This window comes from Ranitomeya imitator, chromosome 4 (assembly GCF_032444005.1).
Source record: "Ranitomeya imitator isolate aRanImi1 chromosome 4, aRanImi1.pri, whole genome shotgun sequence".
NCBI classification, from domain to species: Eukaryota; Metazoa; Chordata; class Amphibia; order Anura; family Dendrobatidae; genus Ranitomeya; species Ranitomeya imitator.
The window spans coordinates 396,164,351-396,184,574 of NC_091285.1; the positions used below are offsets into that span (position 1 = coordinate 396,164,351).

At 43.5% G+C, this 20,224-nt stretch overlaps 1 protein-coding gene across 4 annotated transcripts in view; it reads left to right on the top strand.

The window, feature by feature from the left end:
- Positions 1–20,224, top strand: part of SFMBT2 (Scm like with four mbt domains 2) — a 313,750-nt gene that overhangs the window by 228,753 nt on the left and 64,773 nt on the right. For all 4 annotated transcript variants that reach the window (XM_069765309.1, XM_069765310.1, XM_069765307.1 and 1 more), the window contains 3 exons: positions 1,081–1,123; positions 12,546–12,622; positions 14,765–14,901. In XM_069765309.1, coding sequence (XP_069621410.1) covers positions 1,081–1,123; positions 12,546–12,622; positions 14,765–14,901 — 257 coding nt within the window. The remainder of the gene's footprint in view (positions 1–1,080; positions 1,124–12,545; positions 12,623–14,764; positions 14,902–20,224) is intronic.

A 20,224-nucleotide genomic window follows, 5' to 3' on the forward strand; every position in this document is an offset into this window, starting at 1 on the left:
TTGGTGTTTTAACTACAATTATTCCCAGCTCTGCCAAAATGGACGGAGCTGGGGCAGGAAGGGGGCATAGCACCACGCCACATTTTGTCTAATTCATGACAAGTTGCGGCATTCCCTACTCCAAAAATGTCACTTTAGTGATATTTTTATGTAACGCATCATGAATCAGGAGAGTTTGACTCTATCATGCCCCCTCATGAAGACCAGCAAGAAAATTGACTGTCTTGATGAATCAGGGCAATGTGTTACTTTCTTGGCTATGTGTTGTAGATTTGATGAAATCAGCAATAGATTACCAATAGAGGACTAGTAAGCCAGCGCTGCCATGTAGTCCTCCATATTCATGAGCTCTGTATAATCGTTCCGTCACTATCTATTAGTTGGCTTACTGTGTGCCAGAAATGTGCTCAACAATTTTGGTGCCCAAATTAGGTTACACCCTTTTCCAATAAATCCCACCCTATCAACAAAGTCATACCCCCTTGTTATATAAGTTGTAAAAAGTGTCTAAAACTTCAAATAAATATGCTGCAAGCCGTCAAAAATAGGGTTGTTTTTTTAGCAAATTACCTTAAAATTTCAGCACATTTTAGCTTGATAAATATGCTCCAGTGTCTCTATATATCCATTTGCTTAATTACTTTTGTCAATATGAACAGAGCTTTTTTGCAGCCATCATGCTAAGATTTTAATTTTGCAATACTTTGATATAAGAAAGCAAAAACAAAGGGCAACTCATACCAGAAAATGAAAAAAATGTGCAATGCAGTAAATCACTGTTGGTAAATAGAGATATTGTCATAGACAGAAACCTTGGAGTACTGCCACGGGCTTCTAAACCACCACTGGGACAATCATGACCTATATCTCTAAGCAAGACAGCATCAGATCAATGAATTCTGCCATTAGAATTCTACCTAAATGTGGATTTTGTATAAATTTGTATTTGTATAAATACATTTTATGTAGAACTAACTCAAATTTGCTGTTATTTTGCACTTGCGCCATGTTCACGTACGCAAGTGAGTATATGGATTTTGGAATATTATTTTAAAATGTTATTTTCATTTTTTTTTCTAGTGAAAAAGAAAAGAAAAATTGCTGTTGTTCAGCCAGAAAAACAGTAAGTAATATTCCTTATATGAAGAATTGTAACAAATGAAGAAGCTTTAGAGTGTCCCCCAATGATTATTATACAAAAGGGAGCTGACTTTCTCACATTTACTGATTTCCCTAAGTATTTTTTTTTTACATATAATTTCAAGATCAGAAACACAATGCAGCAAAGGAGGAATTATGTTTCCCATTTAAGGGAAAAATTAATTTGTTATTCTTTATTTAATACGTTTTACCGGTGCAGTGCCGCTCTATCCAAAGTCTATGGAGATGACAGACATAGCCAAGCGCTGCACATGTCTATTCTGGTCAATCCCACAGACTTTGAATAGATCAACACAGGAAGACCCAGTACCTGTAATAGAATACTTGTCACCTATGGATCTTATTATTTCCTGTAGATAGGTTTATGGGCAAAGTCCTAAAATGCTCCTTTCGAATGGTGTCCCCTTTAATGTGTATTGGGGCTCCCAACTCTCCCCCCTGATCAAACTTGTTGCATATCAATGGCCACTCCTTGCATTCTAGTGAAAATTCACTTGCCCAAAAGGGGTGAGGAATGTTCGGAGAGATGGTAATCTAATATATATTGCCACAATTTCTATGATGTCATCCCAGACTCCAAAATATACATACATAAATCAGATTATCGTGAATTTACAGATTTTTGCAAAAAAGGCAAATAAGAATGTTGGTCCTTTTGATTAATATGATTAATTATACTTTGTGTATAGAGGTATACATTTTTTTGTCATTCTGCAACGTTTTTCAGACATAGTCATGCGACTTCTTACTTTTCCCTTATATTGTCACAGCTGAAAATAAGAGCAAATGATTGGTGGCAAGTAAAAACCTTGTAGCTAAGTGTAATGTCAGTAAATGAGCAGTAGAGTTGATTAATAGAGACGGTTTTCTGCTTTTTGCACTGCCGGGATGCAGGGTTTCTAGCATTTCGCTCAATAAGGTCTCTCTGGGTAGTTTAAACCACAATAAAATATCATACAGTGAAGATTAACATCTGTAAATGTGTGCTACTTCTCATTCAGTCAAATCCAACTTCAGTAACCAAGTATTTCAGAATCCAGGAATGACCATTTACTAAATAGACATTGTATAGTATACTACCATTTACATCTCTAGTGCCTCTTTCATTAGTCTGACAGTAACATTAGGAATCCTATAAAACAGATTTCTGTCCATTACATGCAACATTAAAAAGCAAATATAACTTTTCAGGATGGAATTAGTGTTGTGTTGTTGATTTTAATGCTGTTTTTATTGACGCTGTAAAACTAAAAAATTGAATTGAAATCCACAGAAACAATTCCCTGGCAATATTGCTTTTTATTTAGTCAACTTGGCATAGTGTTGGTATCAGACGAGCCATAAAAGCTGTTTTACTAAATGCATCATTACTGTGTGAATTTAGTGTTATGTCCCTGCGATTACACAGTGATTTTGTAAAGTAGGTATTGTGGTGTACTTTTTACTTAGACGAGCCCTGCACAGGATTTATGGCATCTTGATTGTAATTATTGTAATTAAATTCTACCGTGTCTTCTTAAAATTGACTATACACAAATAGCAGAACTTCATGAGTGCATCTGCCGAATGTTTGCACAAAAGGCCTAACGACTTATATACCGTACCTTCTGTTTTAATACCCTTTCTGAGGCAGAGAGAACACAAGTATAGCATTAGAATCACAACCTTTTATTTGTACTGAAAAGGTTTCTGTGTCCTGGGATCAAAGCGCATGTGCATGGTGATTGATATGAGCACATATGAAGGGGGGCACAGGACCGGTATGCTGTAACTGGATTATCTTTGCCCTGAAACACTTCTTTTATATAGGAATCAGAGTTGAGTGTGATGTGCTGTGGGGTGCTTTCTTTATTCACTTTTAGCTCAGGAGTCCTTCTTACCTTCCCATCTATGGGATCAGATCCGGCTACAGATATGACAGGAGACCATAGGTCCGGTTCAATAGGTTTGGCTTTACTGTCAATACGGATACAAGCAGTTGCAGCATACATATTGAGACAGAGGCCATTTTTAGTGATGTTCCCTTGGCCCTGTATATTATCAGTCTTTTATATTCTGTCCAACCTGCCCCCGCCTCAACATCTTCTGTTGGTCACAGTAGCTTCAAATCCAGCATTAACAGTTTCCCTGAAGTCCACCATCTTCTCCTTTCACTGTGACCAGTCTGACATCTTTCTCACCAGGGAAACAAAGACACAACACACAATAACTTTCCTGGACCCTAGGCCCAAGACTGTCCCGGCGTCCACACAAAGCTTGGAATGTGTTTTCCTACTGTTAGGAGACTTGAACTGAAAGAACCCTTCCGCCTATGCTATATACATTATCTTAGAACCTGTTGGTATCATTTTTTTTTCTTCCTCTGGATCAACATATTAGGATATGGGTTGAACTAGATGGACTTAAAGGGACACTGTCACCTGGATTTGGAGGGAACAATCTTCAGCCATGGAGGCGGGGTTTTGGGGTTTTTGATTCACCCTTTCCTTACCCGCTGGCTGCATGCTGGCTGCAATATTGGATTGAAGTTCATTCTCTGTCCTCCGTAGTACATGCCTGCACAAGGCAAGATTGCAGTGTGCAGGCATGTAGTACGGAGGACATAGAATGAACTTCAATCCAATATTGCAGCCAGCATGCAGCCAGCGGGTAAGGAAAGGGTGAATCAAAAACCCCAAAACCCCGCCTCCATGGCTGAAGATTGTTCCCTCCAAATCCAGGTGACAGTGTCCATTTAAAGACTTCCTTCAACCTTAAATACTTTGTTACTATGTATTATCTAGCAACTCCTTACTTACTCTTCTCCACTCTTAACTCCACTGACTAAACTAGGAAGTGCTTCCCCTAAAAACGAATCTAACCCCTCCTAACTAATAAGCTAATCCCTTGTATTATCGCTATAATACCTGTTATGACCTGGTGGTCAGGACAATAATGGACCTGGTGGTTAAGAGCACACGGAATGACCTGATAGTTACTGATAATAAGGACGAGCTCTGGGACGTGGGAACTCTGCTGACCGCAATCCCTAAACCTATCAAACACACTAGAAATAGCCGTGGATTGCGCCTAACTCTCCCTATGCAACTCGGCACAGCCTAAGAAACTAGCTAGCCCTGAAGATAGAAAAATAAAGCCTACCTTGCCTCAGAGAAATTCCCCAAAGGAAAAGGCAGCCCCCCACATATAATGACTGTGAGTAAAGATGAAAATACAAACACAGAGATGAAATAGATTTAGCAAAGTGAGGCCCAACTTACTGAACAGACCGAGGATAGGAAAGGTTACTTTGCGGTCAGCACAAAAACCTACAAAAAGACCACGCAGAGGGCGTAAAAAGTCCCTCCGCACCGACTCACGGTGCGGAGGTGCTCCCTCTGCGTCCCAGAGCTTCCAGCAAGCAAGACAACAAATTAAATAGCAAGCTGGACAGAAAAATAGCAAACCAAAGAAATACAAGCTGGAACTTAGCTTCTGATGGGAAGACAGGTCACAAGAACGATCCAGGAGTGAACAGGCCAATACTGGAACATTGACAGGTGGCATGGAGCAAAGATCTAAGTGGAGTTAAATAGAGCAGCAGCTAACGAATTAACCTCGTCACCTGTGAAACTCAGAAACACCCACCAGAGGAAGTCCATGGACAGAACCAGCCGAAGTACCATTCATGACCACAGGAGGGAGCCCGACAACAGAATTCACAACAGTACCCCCCCCTTGAGGAGGAGTCACCGAACCCTCACCAGAGCCCCCAGGCCGACCAGGACGAGCCAAATGAAAGGCACGAACCAGATCGGCAGCATGAACATCAGAGGCAAAAACCCAGGAATTATCTTCCTGACCATAACCCTTCCACTTGACCAGGTACTGGAGTTTCCGTCTCGAAACACGAGAATCCAAAATCTTCTCCACCACATACTCCAACTCCCCCTCAACCAACACCGGGGCAGGAGGATCAACGGATGGAACCACAGGCGCCACGTATCTCCGCAATAACGACCTATGGAACACATTATGGATGGCAAAAGAGGCAGGAAGGGACAAACGAAATGACACAGGATTGATAACCTCAGAAATCTTATATGGACCAATGAAACGAGGCTTAAACTTAGGAGAGGAAACCTTCATAGGAACATAACGAGACGACAACCAAACCAAATCCCCAACACGAAGTCGGGGACCCACACAGCGCCGGCGGTTAGAGAAACGTTGAGCCTTCTCCTGGGACAATGTCAAATTGTCCACCACATGAGTCCAAATCTGCTGCAACCTATCCACCACAGTATCTACACCAGGACAGTCTGAAGACTCAACCTGCCCTGAAGAGAAACAAGGATGGAAACCAGAATTGCAGAAAAACGGCGAAACCAAAGTAGCCGAGCTGGCCCGATTATTAAGGGCGAACTCAGCCAACGGCAAAAAGGACACCCAATCATCCTGATCAGCAGAAACAAAGCATCTCAGATATGTTTCCAAAGTTTGATTAGTTCGTTCGGTTTGGCCATTTGTCTGAGGATGGAAAGCCGAGGAAAAAGACAAATCAATGCCCATCCTAGCACAAAAGGATCGCCAAAACCTTGAAACAAACTGGGAACCTCTGTCAGAAACGATGTTCTCCAGGATACCATGTAAACGAACCACATGCTGGAAAAATAATGGCACCAAATCAGAGGAGGAAGGCAATTTAGACAAAGGTACCAAATGGACCATCTTAGAAAAGCGATCACAAACCACCCAAATGACCGACATCTTTTGAGAGACGGGGAGATCCGAAATAAAATCCATAGAAATATGCGTCCAGGGCCTCTTCGGGACCGGCAAGGGCAAAAGCAACCCACTGGCACGAGAACAGCAGGGCTTAGCCCGAGCACAAGTCCCACAGGACTGCACAAAAGAACACACATCCCGCGACAAAGATGGCCACCAGAAGGATCTAGCCACCAAATCTCTGGTACCAAAGATTCCAGGATGTCCAGCCAACACTGAACAATGAATCTCAGAGATAACTCTACTAGTCCATCTATCAGGGACAAACAGTTTCTCCGCTGGGCAACGGTCAGGTCTATCAGCCTGAAATTTTTGCAGCACCCGACGCAAATCAGGGGAGATGGCAGACAAAATTACCCCCTCTTTGAGAATACCCGCCGGCTGAGGAACACCCGGAGAGTCAGGCACAAAACTCCTTGACAGGGCATCAGCCTTCACATTCTTAGAGCCCGGAAGGTACGAAACCACAAAATCAAAACGGGAGAAAAATAATGACTATCGAGCCTGTCTCGGATTCAACCGTTTGGCAGACTCAAGATAAGTCAAATTCTTGTGATCTGTCAAGACCACCACGCGATGCTTGGCTCCTTCCAGCCAGTGACGCCACTCCTCGAATGCCCACTTCATGGCCAACAATTCACGATTACCAACATCATAGTTACGCTCAGCAGGCGAAAACTTTCTAGAAAAGAAAGCACATGGCTTCATCACCGAGTCCTCAGAACTTCTTTGTGACAAAACAGCTCCTGCTCCAATCTCAGAAGCATCAACCTCAACCTGAAACGGAAGCGAAACATCTGGCTGGCACAACACAGGGGCAGAAGAAAAACAACGCTTCAACTCCTGAAAAGCCTCTACAGCCGCAGAAGACCAATTGACCACATCAGCACCCTTCTTGGTCAAATCAGTCAACGGTTTAGCAACAGTAGAAAAATTAGCGATGAAGCGCCGATAAAAATTAGCAAAGCCCAAGAACTTTTGCAGGCTCTTCACAGATGTCGGCTGAGTCCAATCGTAAATGGCCTGGACTTTAACAGGGTCCATCTCGATAGTAGAAGGGGAAAAAATGAACCCCAAAAATGAAACCTTTTGAACTCCAAAGAGACACTTTGACCCCTTCACAAACAAGGAATTCGCACGAAGGACCTGGAACACCATTCTGACCTGCTTCACATGAGACTCCCAATCATCCGAAAAGACCAAAATATCATCCAAATACACAATCAGGAAATTATCCAGGTACTCTCGGAAGATGTCATGCATAAAGGACTGAAATACTGATGGAGCATTGGAAAGCCCGAATGGCATAACCAGGTACTCAAAATGGCCCTCGGGCGTATTAAATGCTGTTTTCCATTCATCGCCTTGTTTAATACGCACAAGATTATACGCCCCTCGAAGATCTATCTTGGTGAACCAACTAGCCCCTTTAATACGAGCAAACAAATCAGACAGCAACGGCAAAGGATACTGAAATTTGACTGTAATTTTATTAAGAAGGCGGTAATCAATACAAGGTCTCAAAGAACCATCCTTCTTGGCCACAAAAAAGAACCCTGCTCCTAACAGTGATGACGACGGGCGAATATGGCCTTTCTCCAAGGATTCCTTTATATAACTCCGCATAGCGGCGTGTTCTGGCACAGATAAATTGAACAATCGGCCCTTAGGAAACTTACTACCAGGAATCAAATTAATTGCACAATCGCAATCCCTATGAGGAGGTAGGGCACTGGCTTTGGGCTCATCAAATACATCCCGATAATCTGACAAAAACTCTGGAACTTCAGAAGGAGTGGAAGACGATAGACAAAAATGGAACATCACCATGTCCCCCTGGCAAACCCAGCTGGACACAGACATAGATTTCCAGTCCAATACTGGATTATGAACCTGTAGCCATGGCAACCCCAAAACGACCACATCATGCAGATTATGCAACACCAGAAAGCGGATATCCTCCTGATGTGCAGGAGCCATGCACATGGTCAATTGGGTCCAATACTGAGGCTTATTCTTGGCCAAAGGCGTAGCATCAATTCCTCTCAATGGAATAGGATACCTCAAGGCCTCCAAGAAAAAACCACAGCGCCTAGCATACTCCAAGTCCATCAAATTCAGGGCAGCGCCTGAATCCACAAATGCCATAACAGAATTGGATGACAAAGAGCAAATCAGAGTAACAGACAATAGAAATTTAGACTGTACCGTACCAATGGTGGCAGACCTAGCGAACCGCTTAGTGCACTTAGGACAATCGGAGATAGCATGAGTGGAATCACCACAGTAAAAACATAGCCCATTCTGACATCTGTGTTCTTGCCGTTCAGCTCTGGTCAAAGTCCTATCACATTGCATAGGCTCAGGCCCATGCTCAGATAGTACTGCCAAATGGTGCACAGCTTTACGCTCACGCAAGCGTTGATCGACCTGAATGGCCAAGGACATAGACTCATTCAGACCAGCAGGCATGGGAAACCCCACCATGACATCCTTAAGGGCTTCAGAGAGACCCTTTCTGAAGATTGCTGCCAGGACACATTCATTCCACTGAGTGAGCACAGACCACTTTCTAAACTTCTGACAATATATCTCCGCTTCATCCTGACCCTGACACAGAGCCAGCAAGATTTTCTCTGCCTGATCCACTGAATTAGGTTCGTCATAAAGCAATCCAAGCGCCAGGAAAAATGCATCAACATCACGCAATGCCGGATCTCCTGGCGCAAGGGAAAATGCCCAGTCTTGAGGGTCACCACGTAACAAAGAAATAATGATCTTTACTTGTTGAACAGGGTCACCTGAGGAGCGAGGTTTCAAGGCAAGAAACAATTTACAATTATTTTTGAAATTCAAGAACTTAGATCTATCACCAAAAAACAAATCAGGAATTGGAATCCTAGGCTCTGACATCGGATTCTGAACCACAAAATCTTGAATGTTTTGTATCCTTGTAGTGAGATTATCCATCCAAGAGGACAGACCTTGAATGTCCATGTTTACACCAGTGTCCTGAACCACCCAGAGGTAAAGGGGAAAATAGAGACAAAACACACTGTGAAGAAAAAAAAATGGTCTCAGAACTTTTATCCCTCTATTGAGATGCATTAGTACTTTGGGCCACCTGTACTGTTATGACCTGGTGGTCAGGACAATAATGGACCTGGTGGTTAAGAGCACACGGAATGACCTGATAGTTACTGATAATAAGGACGAGCTCTGGGACGTGGGAACTCTGCTGACCGCAATCCCTAAACCTATCAAACACACTAGAAATAGCCGTGGATTGCGCCTAACGCTCCCTATGCAACTCGGCACAGCCTAAGAAACTAGCTAGCCCTGAAGATAGAGAAATAAAGCCTACCTTGCCTCAGAGAAATTCCCCAAAGGAAAAGGCAGCCCCCCACATATAATGACTGTGAGTAAAGATGAAAATACAAACACAGAGATGAGCTTTGGAACTCAGTCATACAGGGGGAAAAACAGGAGAAAATATCCTGGGACCGCCTGAAGATGTCGATTTATTTTCCTCCTTCCAATCCTCCCAGGTGTTGGGAAATGGAGGTCAGTTTCACCTCCAGGGTTGATCTGGAAACTTCTCTCTCCCACGTTCGGTCTCGGGCAGTCTGGTCCCAGACATGAAAATCTGTGTAGAAATATTGCCAGTCAAGGAGATATTCATTTCAGCCACAGAGGACACCTCAGTGCCAGAGCATTTATCTTCTCTGACCCGAGAGGGGGGTTTGAGTGTTGATTTGCATACTGCGACTCTGTTTCTTTGGAGATCTGGGAGCTTCAGATGCCTGAACCATTGGCTGGGAAGGTGGGTGTCGGCACTGGTGGCAGTGAACCCTCTCGAAGTCCACCTCTTCCAACTTCGAGACTTCTTTACTGGAGGCCGGTCATGTGACACCCACAATGTACCAGCACCAGGCTTTACCGGGATAAGGGCTTTATCCGACCATTCCAACTCAGACGCTAATGTCTGGAAGTGGACGGCAAATTGGCTGACCATGGACGAACCCTGAGTCAATGCCAGCTTTTGGAGCGCCATATCATGGGTGACCTGGGGTCCAAAAAAGACCTGTTTCAGAGTGCTCAAAAACCGAGGAGCACTCTGCACCACATGATCATCGCGCTCCCACAGCGGCGTAGCCCACTCCAATGCCCTGTCCGACAACAGAGAAATTATAAATCCCACCTTTGCCCACTCTGTGGGAAAACATGCAGCCAGGAGCTCGAGGTGTATACTGCACTGGCTTACGAAACCCCTACAGGATTTACTGTCACCAGAGTATTTTTCTGGCAGCGGGAGGTGAGATAAGGTTGGAACAGAGATGGCAGTGGGTAAAGCTGCCACAGCCACGCTAGCAGCCTAAATGTAATGCACACAAGTGCAACTAACATGCCATAATCAAATATACCATAATGAAGACAGACTGTGGCGATTTACAGCTAATTCGGACCGGGACAGGACCTGTTACGATCATTATGGGTAATTAATCCTTATCCAGCACTTGTACTTGCACTTTATCTGAAGACAGTCATGTAGGTAATAGTACCGGTATTGAACATTCGAATTAGCTGTAAATCGCCACAGTCTGTCTTCATTATGGTATATTTGATTATGGCATGTTAGTTGCACTTGTGTGCATTACATTTAGTATACCTCTCAGTATCCTGTTCCGTGATCTTGGGTTCTTGATGTACTCATGGTATTGTCACATGATGTCACTTATATGGTACATGATCCTATTTGTTTTTTTATTACATTTTCTAATAAAATTATTCTAGATTACTTTTTGGCCTTTTTTGACTCATAGTTCTCCTGTTTTCATAGAGGCACAGATATATTGATTTTATGTGGTCGCACCTCAATTGTACATAATATTTCACCCATACAGTATGCCTGATTTGGTTATTTTATTCTTTCTACCTGTCCTTCACTAAACACAGTCCACTTCCGTGCAGTACCTCTGTCACTGCCTGGGAAGTATAGTCTTCTTTCATTAACACTTCTAGGTCCAACCTACATGTTGTCTCTTCAGCCTTCAACATCTATCCAGTGTCCCCTCAAATGCACATCTCTACTTTCCCGGTTCCTGGTTATAATGACCACTGCTGCTGAGCTCTCCTTTCATGTCTGTTACACTTCCCAGGAACCAGGATGTTCTGGTCATAATAAAATCCCGACTTCCCCGTTTATCTAGTACAGTTACAGGGCTTGCTGCCTCAGAAAATCTCTTTGCTCTTAGACCAGGTTCACATTGTGTTATGGTGGTCCGTTAAACGGACTACGTTACACCGCGGCATAACGTAGTCCATTAACGCCACCATTGAAAGCAATGTCGGACCCATCGCCAGCACACGCCCACAATGGGCGTGCGCTAGCGGTGTGCCGTCATTGAGTGACGGACCCCGAGACGCGGGCTGCAGCGTTTCCGGGTCCATCACCACTAGCACAGATAGAGCTAGCAGATGCTCTATCTGCGCTAGCGGGCTGCAATAACGGCACTTGCTTTAACAGCAGCCCGTTAATGTATGTGTTTAACGGGCTGCTATTAACGCAGTGTGAACCCAGCCTTACTCCGAGAATGCAACCTATTCAGTCACCATAAGTGTGACTGGCGACACTCTCTTCACGTCACTGTTGACTCACTCTAATGCCATGTTCAGTATTTGGTCAGTATTTTACCTCAGTATTTGTTAGCCAAAACCAGGAGATAGTAATAAATGCAGAAGTGGTGACGTGTTTCTATTACACTTTTCCTCTGATTTTTCTACTCCTGGTCTTAGCTTACATATACTGAGGTAAAATACTGACCAAATGCTCAATGTGTGAATGTGGCTTCACCAGGACGTGATGCTCATCTATCTTCCAGGGCTAGCTAGTTGTTAGTCGCTCCTTACTGTCTCTCTGCCTATAATGTTGCTTTCACTTTCCCCAGTACAATTGCATAGGAGGCATTAATCATACATCAAACGTCAGCATTCACGAATACACAAGTACAGCATATCATCATATCAAAAATCATAATCACCTTCTGGGAGTGTCAGCCATCTCCACACTCCTTACGCTCCGTAACCAGATTTCTACACATATATTGAATAAAACTAAACGATAATAAAAAAGATAAAGACCATGAAGATATGTAGTACAATATGTGTATTGATAATAAACCCTTAGGCAACATCAGAAGGTTTAATCAGATTTACAACAGTGATGCGTGGAAAAGACCAAGAGGTCCATCATTTAAAAAGCAGTAGTTCGATTTGTTGCACATAGGTGTCCTTATGAGGATAAGGCTCCTTCTTATATTCCAGTAGAACGCTTGCTGAGCCATAATACTTATGTTTGACAATAGATCTAAGCTAATGTACCAGCTTCTTTCATTGTACTGGCTGAGAATGGCTGATCTTGATGGGTGTATATTGTTTTCATCCTATATAATACTGCTTTACCTACCCAGTAAGCTCCGCTCACTAATACAGTACATCACAAGGATAAAAGCTTACAATAGAAAATATGTAACAAATAACCTATTTATTATTATTATTATTATTATTATTATTGTTGTTATTTTCAATTAGTAATAATATTACACATGTTTTATCAGATTACCATCCTCAGTGCCTGTGCAGAAAATACCTCATGATCCTTGTCCGCTTCCTCAGAGTGACAGCTGCTCAACAGGTACATTATGTTCGTTCTGGCTACAAGCCTTAGTTATTTTGTGATGTTGACAGGTATTGATTTCTTCGAACAAAGCAGCACACAGAAAGCTGTATTTCATTACGTTATTACATACAAATTATTTATCTGTCACTTTATTTGCTTGCTATGAATTTATTTGTTGCTGGGTAATTGCCAAAGACAGCGAGATTCAATACAAAGTAAAAGTAGATTGTAAAGTGGCAATTAAGTCTTTCACACATTTTGAAACATAAATAATTTATAATTATCTTTTGTTCTTGCATTTTAGTCAAAACTTAAATGTAAAAATATTTAGACAGGATCTTTACTAACTCTTTTATGAAAGGTGTTATCTTACATTATATCTATTATCATTATATAATAAAGTCAGAGAACATTATATTATACTTTATACATACAGTGGGAAAAAAAGTATTTAGTCAGCCACCAATTGTGCAAGTTCTCCCACTTAAAAAGATGAGAGAGGTCTGTAATTGACATCATAGGTAGACCACAACTATGAGAGTCAAAATGAGAAAACAAATCCGGAAAAGCACCTTGTCTGATTTGACAAGATTTATTTGGCAAATTATAGTGGAAAATAAGTATTTGGTCATTAACAAAAGTTTATCTTAATATTTTGTTACATATCCTTTGTTGGCAATGACAGAGGTCATACATTTTCTGTAAGTCTTCACAAGGTTGGCACACATTGTTGGTTGTATGTTGGCCCATTCCTCTACAGTAGAGCAGTGATGTTTTGGGCCTGTCGCTGGGCAACAAGGACTTTCAACTCCTTCCAAAGGTTTTCTATAGGGTTGAGATATGGAGACTGGCTAGGCCACTCCAGGACCTTCATATGCTTCTTACAAGGCCACTCCTTCGTTGCCTTGGTGGTGTGCAGAAAGACCCATCCACGTTTCATCTTCAATTCCCTTGCTGATGGAAGGAGGTTGGCACTCAAAATCTCATGATATATGGCCCCGATCATTCTTTCCTGTACACAGATCAGTCATCCTGATCCCTTTGCTGAGAAACAGCCACAAAGCATGATGTTGCAACCCCCATGCTTCACATTAGTTATGGTGTTCTTTGTATGCAACTCAGCATTCTGTCTCCTCCAAGCATAACGAGTTTTGTTTCTACCGAACAGTTCTACTTTGGTTTCATCAGACCATATGACATTCTCCCAATACTCTTCTGGATAATCCAAATGCTCTCTAGCAAACTGCAGACGGGTCGTTACATGTACTCGCTTAAGCAGGGGGACACGTCTGGCACTGCAGGATCTGAGTCCCTGGCGGCGTAGTGTGTTACTGATGGTAGCCTTTGTTACGGTGGTGCCAGCACTATGCAGGTCATTCACTAGGTTAACCCATGTGGTTCTGAAATTTTTGCTCACCGTTCTTGTGATCATTTTGACCCCACGGGGTGAGATATTGCGTGGAGCCCCAGATCGAGGAAGATTATCAGTGGTCTTGTATATCTTCCATTTTCTTATTATTGCTCCCACAGTTGATTTCATCACACAAAGCTGCTTGCCTATTGCAAACTCAGTCTTCCCAGCCTGGTGCAGGGCTACAGTTTTGTTTCTGGTGTCATTCGACAGCTCTTTGGTCTTCATCATAGTGGAGTTTGGAGTATGACTGTTTGAGGCTGTGGATAGGTGTCTTTTATAATGATAGCAAGTTCAAACAGGTGCCATTACTACAGGTAATGAGTGGAGGACAGAAGAGCCTCTTAAAGAAGAAGTTACAGGTCTGTGAGAGCCAGATATTTTGCATGTTTTTAGGTGACCAAATACTTATTTTCCTCCATAATTTGCAAAATAAATTTTGCGAAATCAGGCAAGGTGATTTTCTGGATTTCTTTTCTCATTTTGACTTTCAGAGTTGTGGTCTACCTATGATGTCAATTACAGGCCTCTTTCATCTTTTTAAGCGGGAGAACTTGCACAATTCATGGTTGACTAAATACTTTTTCCCCATTGTAAATTCTGATATTTTCTTAAAGGGAAGGCATCGTCTTGAAAATGCTGGGTAAAGTATGGCATCTTGTTATAGAGCAGAAGGAGCTGAACAATTTGATATAATGTTTGCGGGAAAGGATTCATTGTAACTTGTGGGTTTTCATTTTGCTTAGGAACCAATGGAAAATACTGCTGCCCTCAACTTTACATCAATCATCGCTGCTTTTCAGGACCATATTTAAATAAAGGCAGGATAGCAGAACTACCTCAGTCAGTGGGTCCTGGGAAATGCGTGCTTGTTCTTAAAGAGGTATGTTCACCATTCATGATGCCAATGAATAAACTATCCTATTTGTGTGCCAGGTGCATTAGTGTAGGTATTATTATGGCAGAGTGGAGTTGACAGGCAGTTTTTGAGGTGAGGTGCTGGTGGAAGGGGGTTAGTGAGCTCCTAGGACATCGACTAAAGTAAGTTCACTGCACACTCAAGTTGAATGCAAGTTCTTACTGTTTTAATTGCAAAATACACACAAGTTCAGTGTAGGCATAGAATAAGGGTTGTGAGTGCGACTTATAGACGTTTTGACACGGTCCCGGGTCTTGCTCACAGAGTTGCTCTTTATAGTGCTGACCTTGATAAAAGGTGCTGATGGTACCTGAAGGGGTAGAAATGGAGGCCTTCGCCTGTGGAAGTGTCCTATGTTGTGTGCATCCGCACCTCTGGAGTGCAAGCCAGTATGGGCAGTTTTTATAAATGTAATAACAATATTAAACATCTTAAAATGTTCAAAAATATGTTCCTAGAGTTAAAGTGTAACCCAGAACCTCCTGTTTAATATAGCTGCATTTCTAAATAATATTCTGCAACTAGAACACAAACATTAGACTTAATTATTTAAAAAAACATCCATGCCTAAATAAAAAAAAATCAACATTGATTAACCCCAAAAGTGCAGTCAACTTAAACAGAACTGTAAAAAGTGGTTGGTGGGTCATAATTGACTGGAGAGTTTGGGCAACTCTTTTAAACTGTTTCCAGGCAGCAGTTTTAATTAACCCCTTCCCGACCTTTGACGCCACGTAGGCGTCATGAAAGTCGGTGCCATTCCGACCCATGACGCCTATGCGGCGTCATGGAAAGATCGCGTCCCTGCAGATCGGGTGAAAGGGTTAACTCCCATTTCACCCGATCTGCAGGGACAGGGGGAGTGGTAGTTTAGCCCAGGGGGGGTGGCTTCACCCCCTCGTGGCTACGATCGCTCTGATTGGCTGTTGAAAGTGAAACTGCCAATCAGAGCGATTTGTAATATTTCACCCATTATAACGAGTGAAATATTACAATCCAGCCATGGCCGATGCTGAAATATCATCGGCCATGGCTGGAAATACTAGTGTGCCCCCACCCCACCCCTCCGATCGCCCCCCACCCCCCCGATCTGGCCGGTACACTGCTCCGGCTCCCCTCCGTCCAGTGCTCCGCTCCCCCCCGTGCTCGTGTCCGCTCCCCCCGTGCTCCAATCACCCCCCCGTGCTCCAATCACCCCCCCTGCACTCCGATCCACCCCCCCCCGTGCTCCGTTCCACCCCCCCGTGCTCCGTTCCAGCCCCCCCGTGCTCCGTTCCACGCCCCCCGCGCTCCGTTCCACCCCTCCCGCGCTCCGATTCCCCCCCCCGTGCTCCGATTACCCCCCCCCGTGGTCCCCCCCCACCCTATCATACTTACCGATCCAGCCGTGGTCCCGTCCGTCTTCTCCCGGGCGCTGCCATCTTCCAAAATGGCGGGCGCATGCGCAGTGCGCCCGCCGAATCTGCCGGCCGGCAGATTCGTTCCAAAGTGCATTTTGATCACTGAGATAGATTATATCTCAGTGATCAAAATAAAAAAAATAATAAATGACCCCCCCCCCCCCTTTGTCACCCCCATAGGTAGGGACAATAAAAAAATAAAGAATTTTTTTTTTTTCCACTAATGTTAGAATAGGGTTAGGGTTAGGGGTAGGGTTAGGGTTAGGGGTAGGGTTAGGGTTAGGGGTAGGGTTAGGGTTAGGGGTAGGGTTAGGGTTAAGGTTAGGGCTAGGGGTAGGGGTAGGGTTAGGGTTAGGGGTAGGGTTAGGGTTAGGGGTAGGGTTAGGGGTAGGGTTAGGGTTAGGGTTAGGGCTAGGGTTAGGGTTAGGAATGTGCACACGTATTCTGGTCCTCTGCGGATTTTTCCGCTGCGGATTTGATAAATCCGCAGTGCTAAACCGCTGCGGATTTATGGCGGATTTACCGCGTTTTTTTCTGCGCATTTCACTGCGGTTTTACAATTGCGATTTTCTATTGGAGCAGTTGTAAAACCGCTGCGGAATCCGCACAAAGAAGTGACATGCTGCGGAATGTAAACCGCTGCGTTTCCGTGCAGTTTTTCCACAGCATGTGTACAGCGATTTTTGTTTCCCATAGGTTTACATTGAACTGTACACTCATGGGAAACTGCTGCGGATCCGCAGCGTGTGCACATACCTTTAGAATTAGGCTATGTGCACACGGTGCGGATTTGGCTGCGGATTCGCAGCAGTGTTCCATCAGGTTTACAGTACCATGTAAACATATGGAAACCAAATCCGCTGTGCCCATGGTGCGGAAAATACCGCGCGGGAACGCTGCGTTGTATTTTCCGCAGCATGTCAATTCTTTGTGCGGATTCCGCAGCGTTTTACACCTGTTCCTCAATAGGAATCCGCAAGTGAAATCCGCACAAAAAACACTGGAAATCCGCGGAAAATCCGCAGGTAAAACGCAGTGCCTTTTACCCGCGGATTTTTCAAAAATGGTGCGAAAATATCTCACACGAATCCGCAACGTGGGCACATAGCCTTAGGGTTAGGGTTGGAATTAGGGTTGTGGTTATGGTTAGGGGTGTGTTGGGGTTAGGGTTGTGGTTAGGGGTGTGTTGCAGTTAGGGTTGTGTTTAGGGTTATGGCTACAGTTGGGATTAGGGTTAGGGGTGTGTTGGGGTTAGTGTTGGAGGTAGAATTGAGGGGTTACCACTGTTTAGGCACATCAGGGGTCTCCAAACGCAACATGGCGCCACCATTGATTCCAGCCAATCTCGTATTCAAAAAGTCAAATGGTGCTCCCTCACTTCCGAGCCTTGACGTGTGCCCAAACAGTGGTTTACCCCCACATATGGGGTACCAGCATACTCAGGACAAACTGCGCAACAATTACTGGGGTCCAATTTCTCCTGTTACCCTTGTGAATCTAAAAAAATGCTTGCTAAAACATAATTTTTGAGGAAAGAAAAATGATTTTTTATTTTCACGGCTCTGCATTGTAAACGTCTGTGAAGCACTTGGGGGTTCAAAATGCTCACCACATATCTAGATAAGTTCCTTGGGGGGTCTAGTTTCTAAAATGGGGTCACTTGTGGGGGGTCTCTACTGTTTAGGCACACCAGGGGCTCTGCAAACGCAACGTGACACCCGCAGACCATTCCATCAAAGTCTGCATTTCAAAAGTCACTACTTCCCTTCTGAGCCCCGACGTGTGCCCAAACAGTGGTTTACCCCCACATATGGGGTATCAGCGTACTCAGGAGAAACTGGACAACAACTTTTGGGGTCCAATTTCTCCTGTAACCCTTGGGAAAATAAAAAATTCTGGGCTAAATAATTATTTTTGAGGAAAGAAAACGTATTTATTATTTTCACGGCTCTGCATTATAAACTTCTATGAAGCACTTGGGGGTTCAAAGTGCTCACCACACATCTAGATAAGTTCCTTTCAGGGTCTAGTTTCCAAAATGGGGTCACTTGTGGGGGGTTTCTACTGTTTAGGCACATCAGGGGCTCTGCAAACGCAACGTGACGCCCGCAGAGCATTCCATCAAAGTCTGCATTTCAAAACGTCACTACTTCAATTCCAAGCCCCGGCATGTGCCCAAACAGTAGTTTACCCCCACATATGGGGTATCACCGTACTCAGGAGAAACTGGACAACAACTTTTGGGGTCAAATTTCTCCTGTTACCCTTGGGAAAATTAAAAAATTCTGGGCTAAATAATTATTTTTGAGGAAAGAAAACGTATTTATTATTTTCACGGCTCTGCATTATAAACTTCTATGAAGCACTTGGGGGTTCAAAGTGCTCACCACACATCTAGATAAGTTCCTTTGGGGGTCTAGTTTCCAAAATGGGGTCACTTGTGGGGGGTTTCTACTGTTAAGCCACATCAGGGGCTCTGCAAACGCAACGTGACGCCCACAGAGCATTCCATCAAAGTCTGCATTTCAAAACGTCACTACTTCACTTCCGAGCCCCGGCATGTGCCCAAACAGTGATTTACCCCCACATATGGGGTATCAGCGTACTCAGGAGAAACTGGACAACAACTTTTGGGGTCAAATTTCTCCTATTACCCTTGGGAAAATAAAAAATTGCAGGCTAAAAGATCATTTTTGAGAAAATAATTTTTTTTTTTATTTTCATGGCTCTGCGTTATAAACTTCTGTGAAGCACTTGGGGGTTCAAAGTCCTCACCACACATCTAGATTAGTTCCTTTGGGGGTCTAGTTTCCAAAATGGTGTCATTTCTGGGGAATCTCCAATGTTTAAGCACACAGGGGCTCTCCAAACGTGACATGGTGTCCGCTAATGATTGGAGCTAATTTTCAATTTAAAAAGCCAAATGGCGTGCCATCCCTTCCGAGCCCTGCCGTGCGCCCAAACAGTGGTTTACCCCCACATATGGGGTATCAGCGTACTCAGGACAAACTGGACAACAATATTTGGGGTCCAATTTCTCCCATTATCCTTGGCAAAATAGGAAATTCCAGGCTAAAAAATCATTTTTGAGGAAAGAAAAATTATTTTTTATTTTCATGGCTCTGCGTTATAAACTTCTGTGAAGCACCTGGGGGTTTAAAGTACTCAATATGCATCTAGATAAGTTCCTTGGGGGGTCTAGTTTCCAAAATGGGGTCACTTGTGGGGGAGCTCCAATGTTTAGGCACACAGGGGGCTCTCCAAACGCGACATGGTGTCCGCTAACAATTGGAGCTAATTTTCCATTCAAAAAGTCAAATGGCGCGCCTTCCCTTCCGAGCCCTGCCGTGTGCCCAAACAGTGGTTTACCCCCACATATGAGGTATCGGCGTACTCGGGAGAAATTGCCCAACAAATTTTATGATCCATTTTATCCTACTGCCCATGTGAAAATGAAAAAATTGAGGCGAAAATAATTTTTTTGTGAAAAAAAAGTACTTTTTCATTTTTACAGATCAATTTGTGAAGCACCTGAGGGTTTAAAGTGCTCACTAGGCATCTAAATAGTTCCTTGGGGGGTCTAGTTTCCAAAATGGGGTCACTTGTGGGGGAGCGCCAATGTTTAGGCACACAGGAGCTATCCAAACGCGACATGGTGTCCGCTAACGATGGAAATAATTTTTCATTCAAAAAGTCAAATGGCGCTCCTTCCCTTCCGAGCCTTACCATGTGCCCAAACAGTGGTTTACCCCCACATGTGAGGTATTGGTGTACTCAGGAGAAATTGCCCAACACATTTTAGGATCCATTTTATCCTGTTGCCCATGTGAAAATGAAAAAATTGAGGCTAAAAGAATTTTTTTGTGAAAAAAAAGTACTTTTTCATT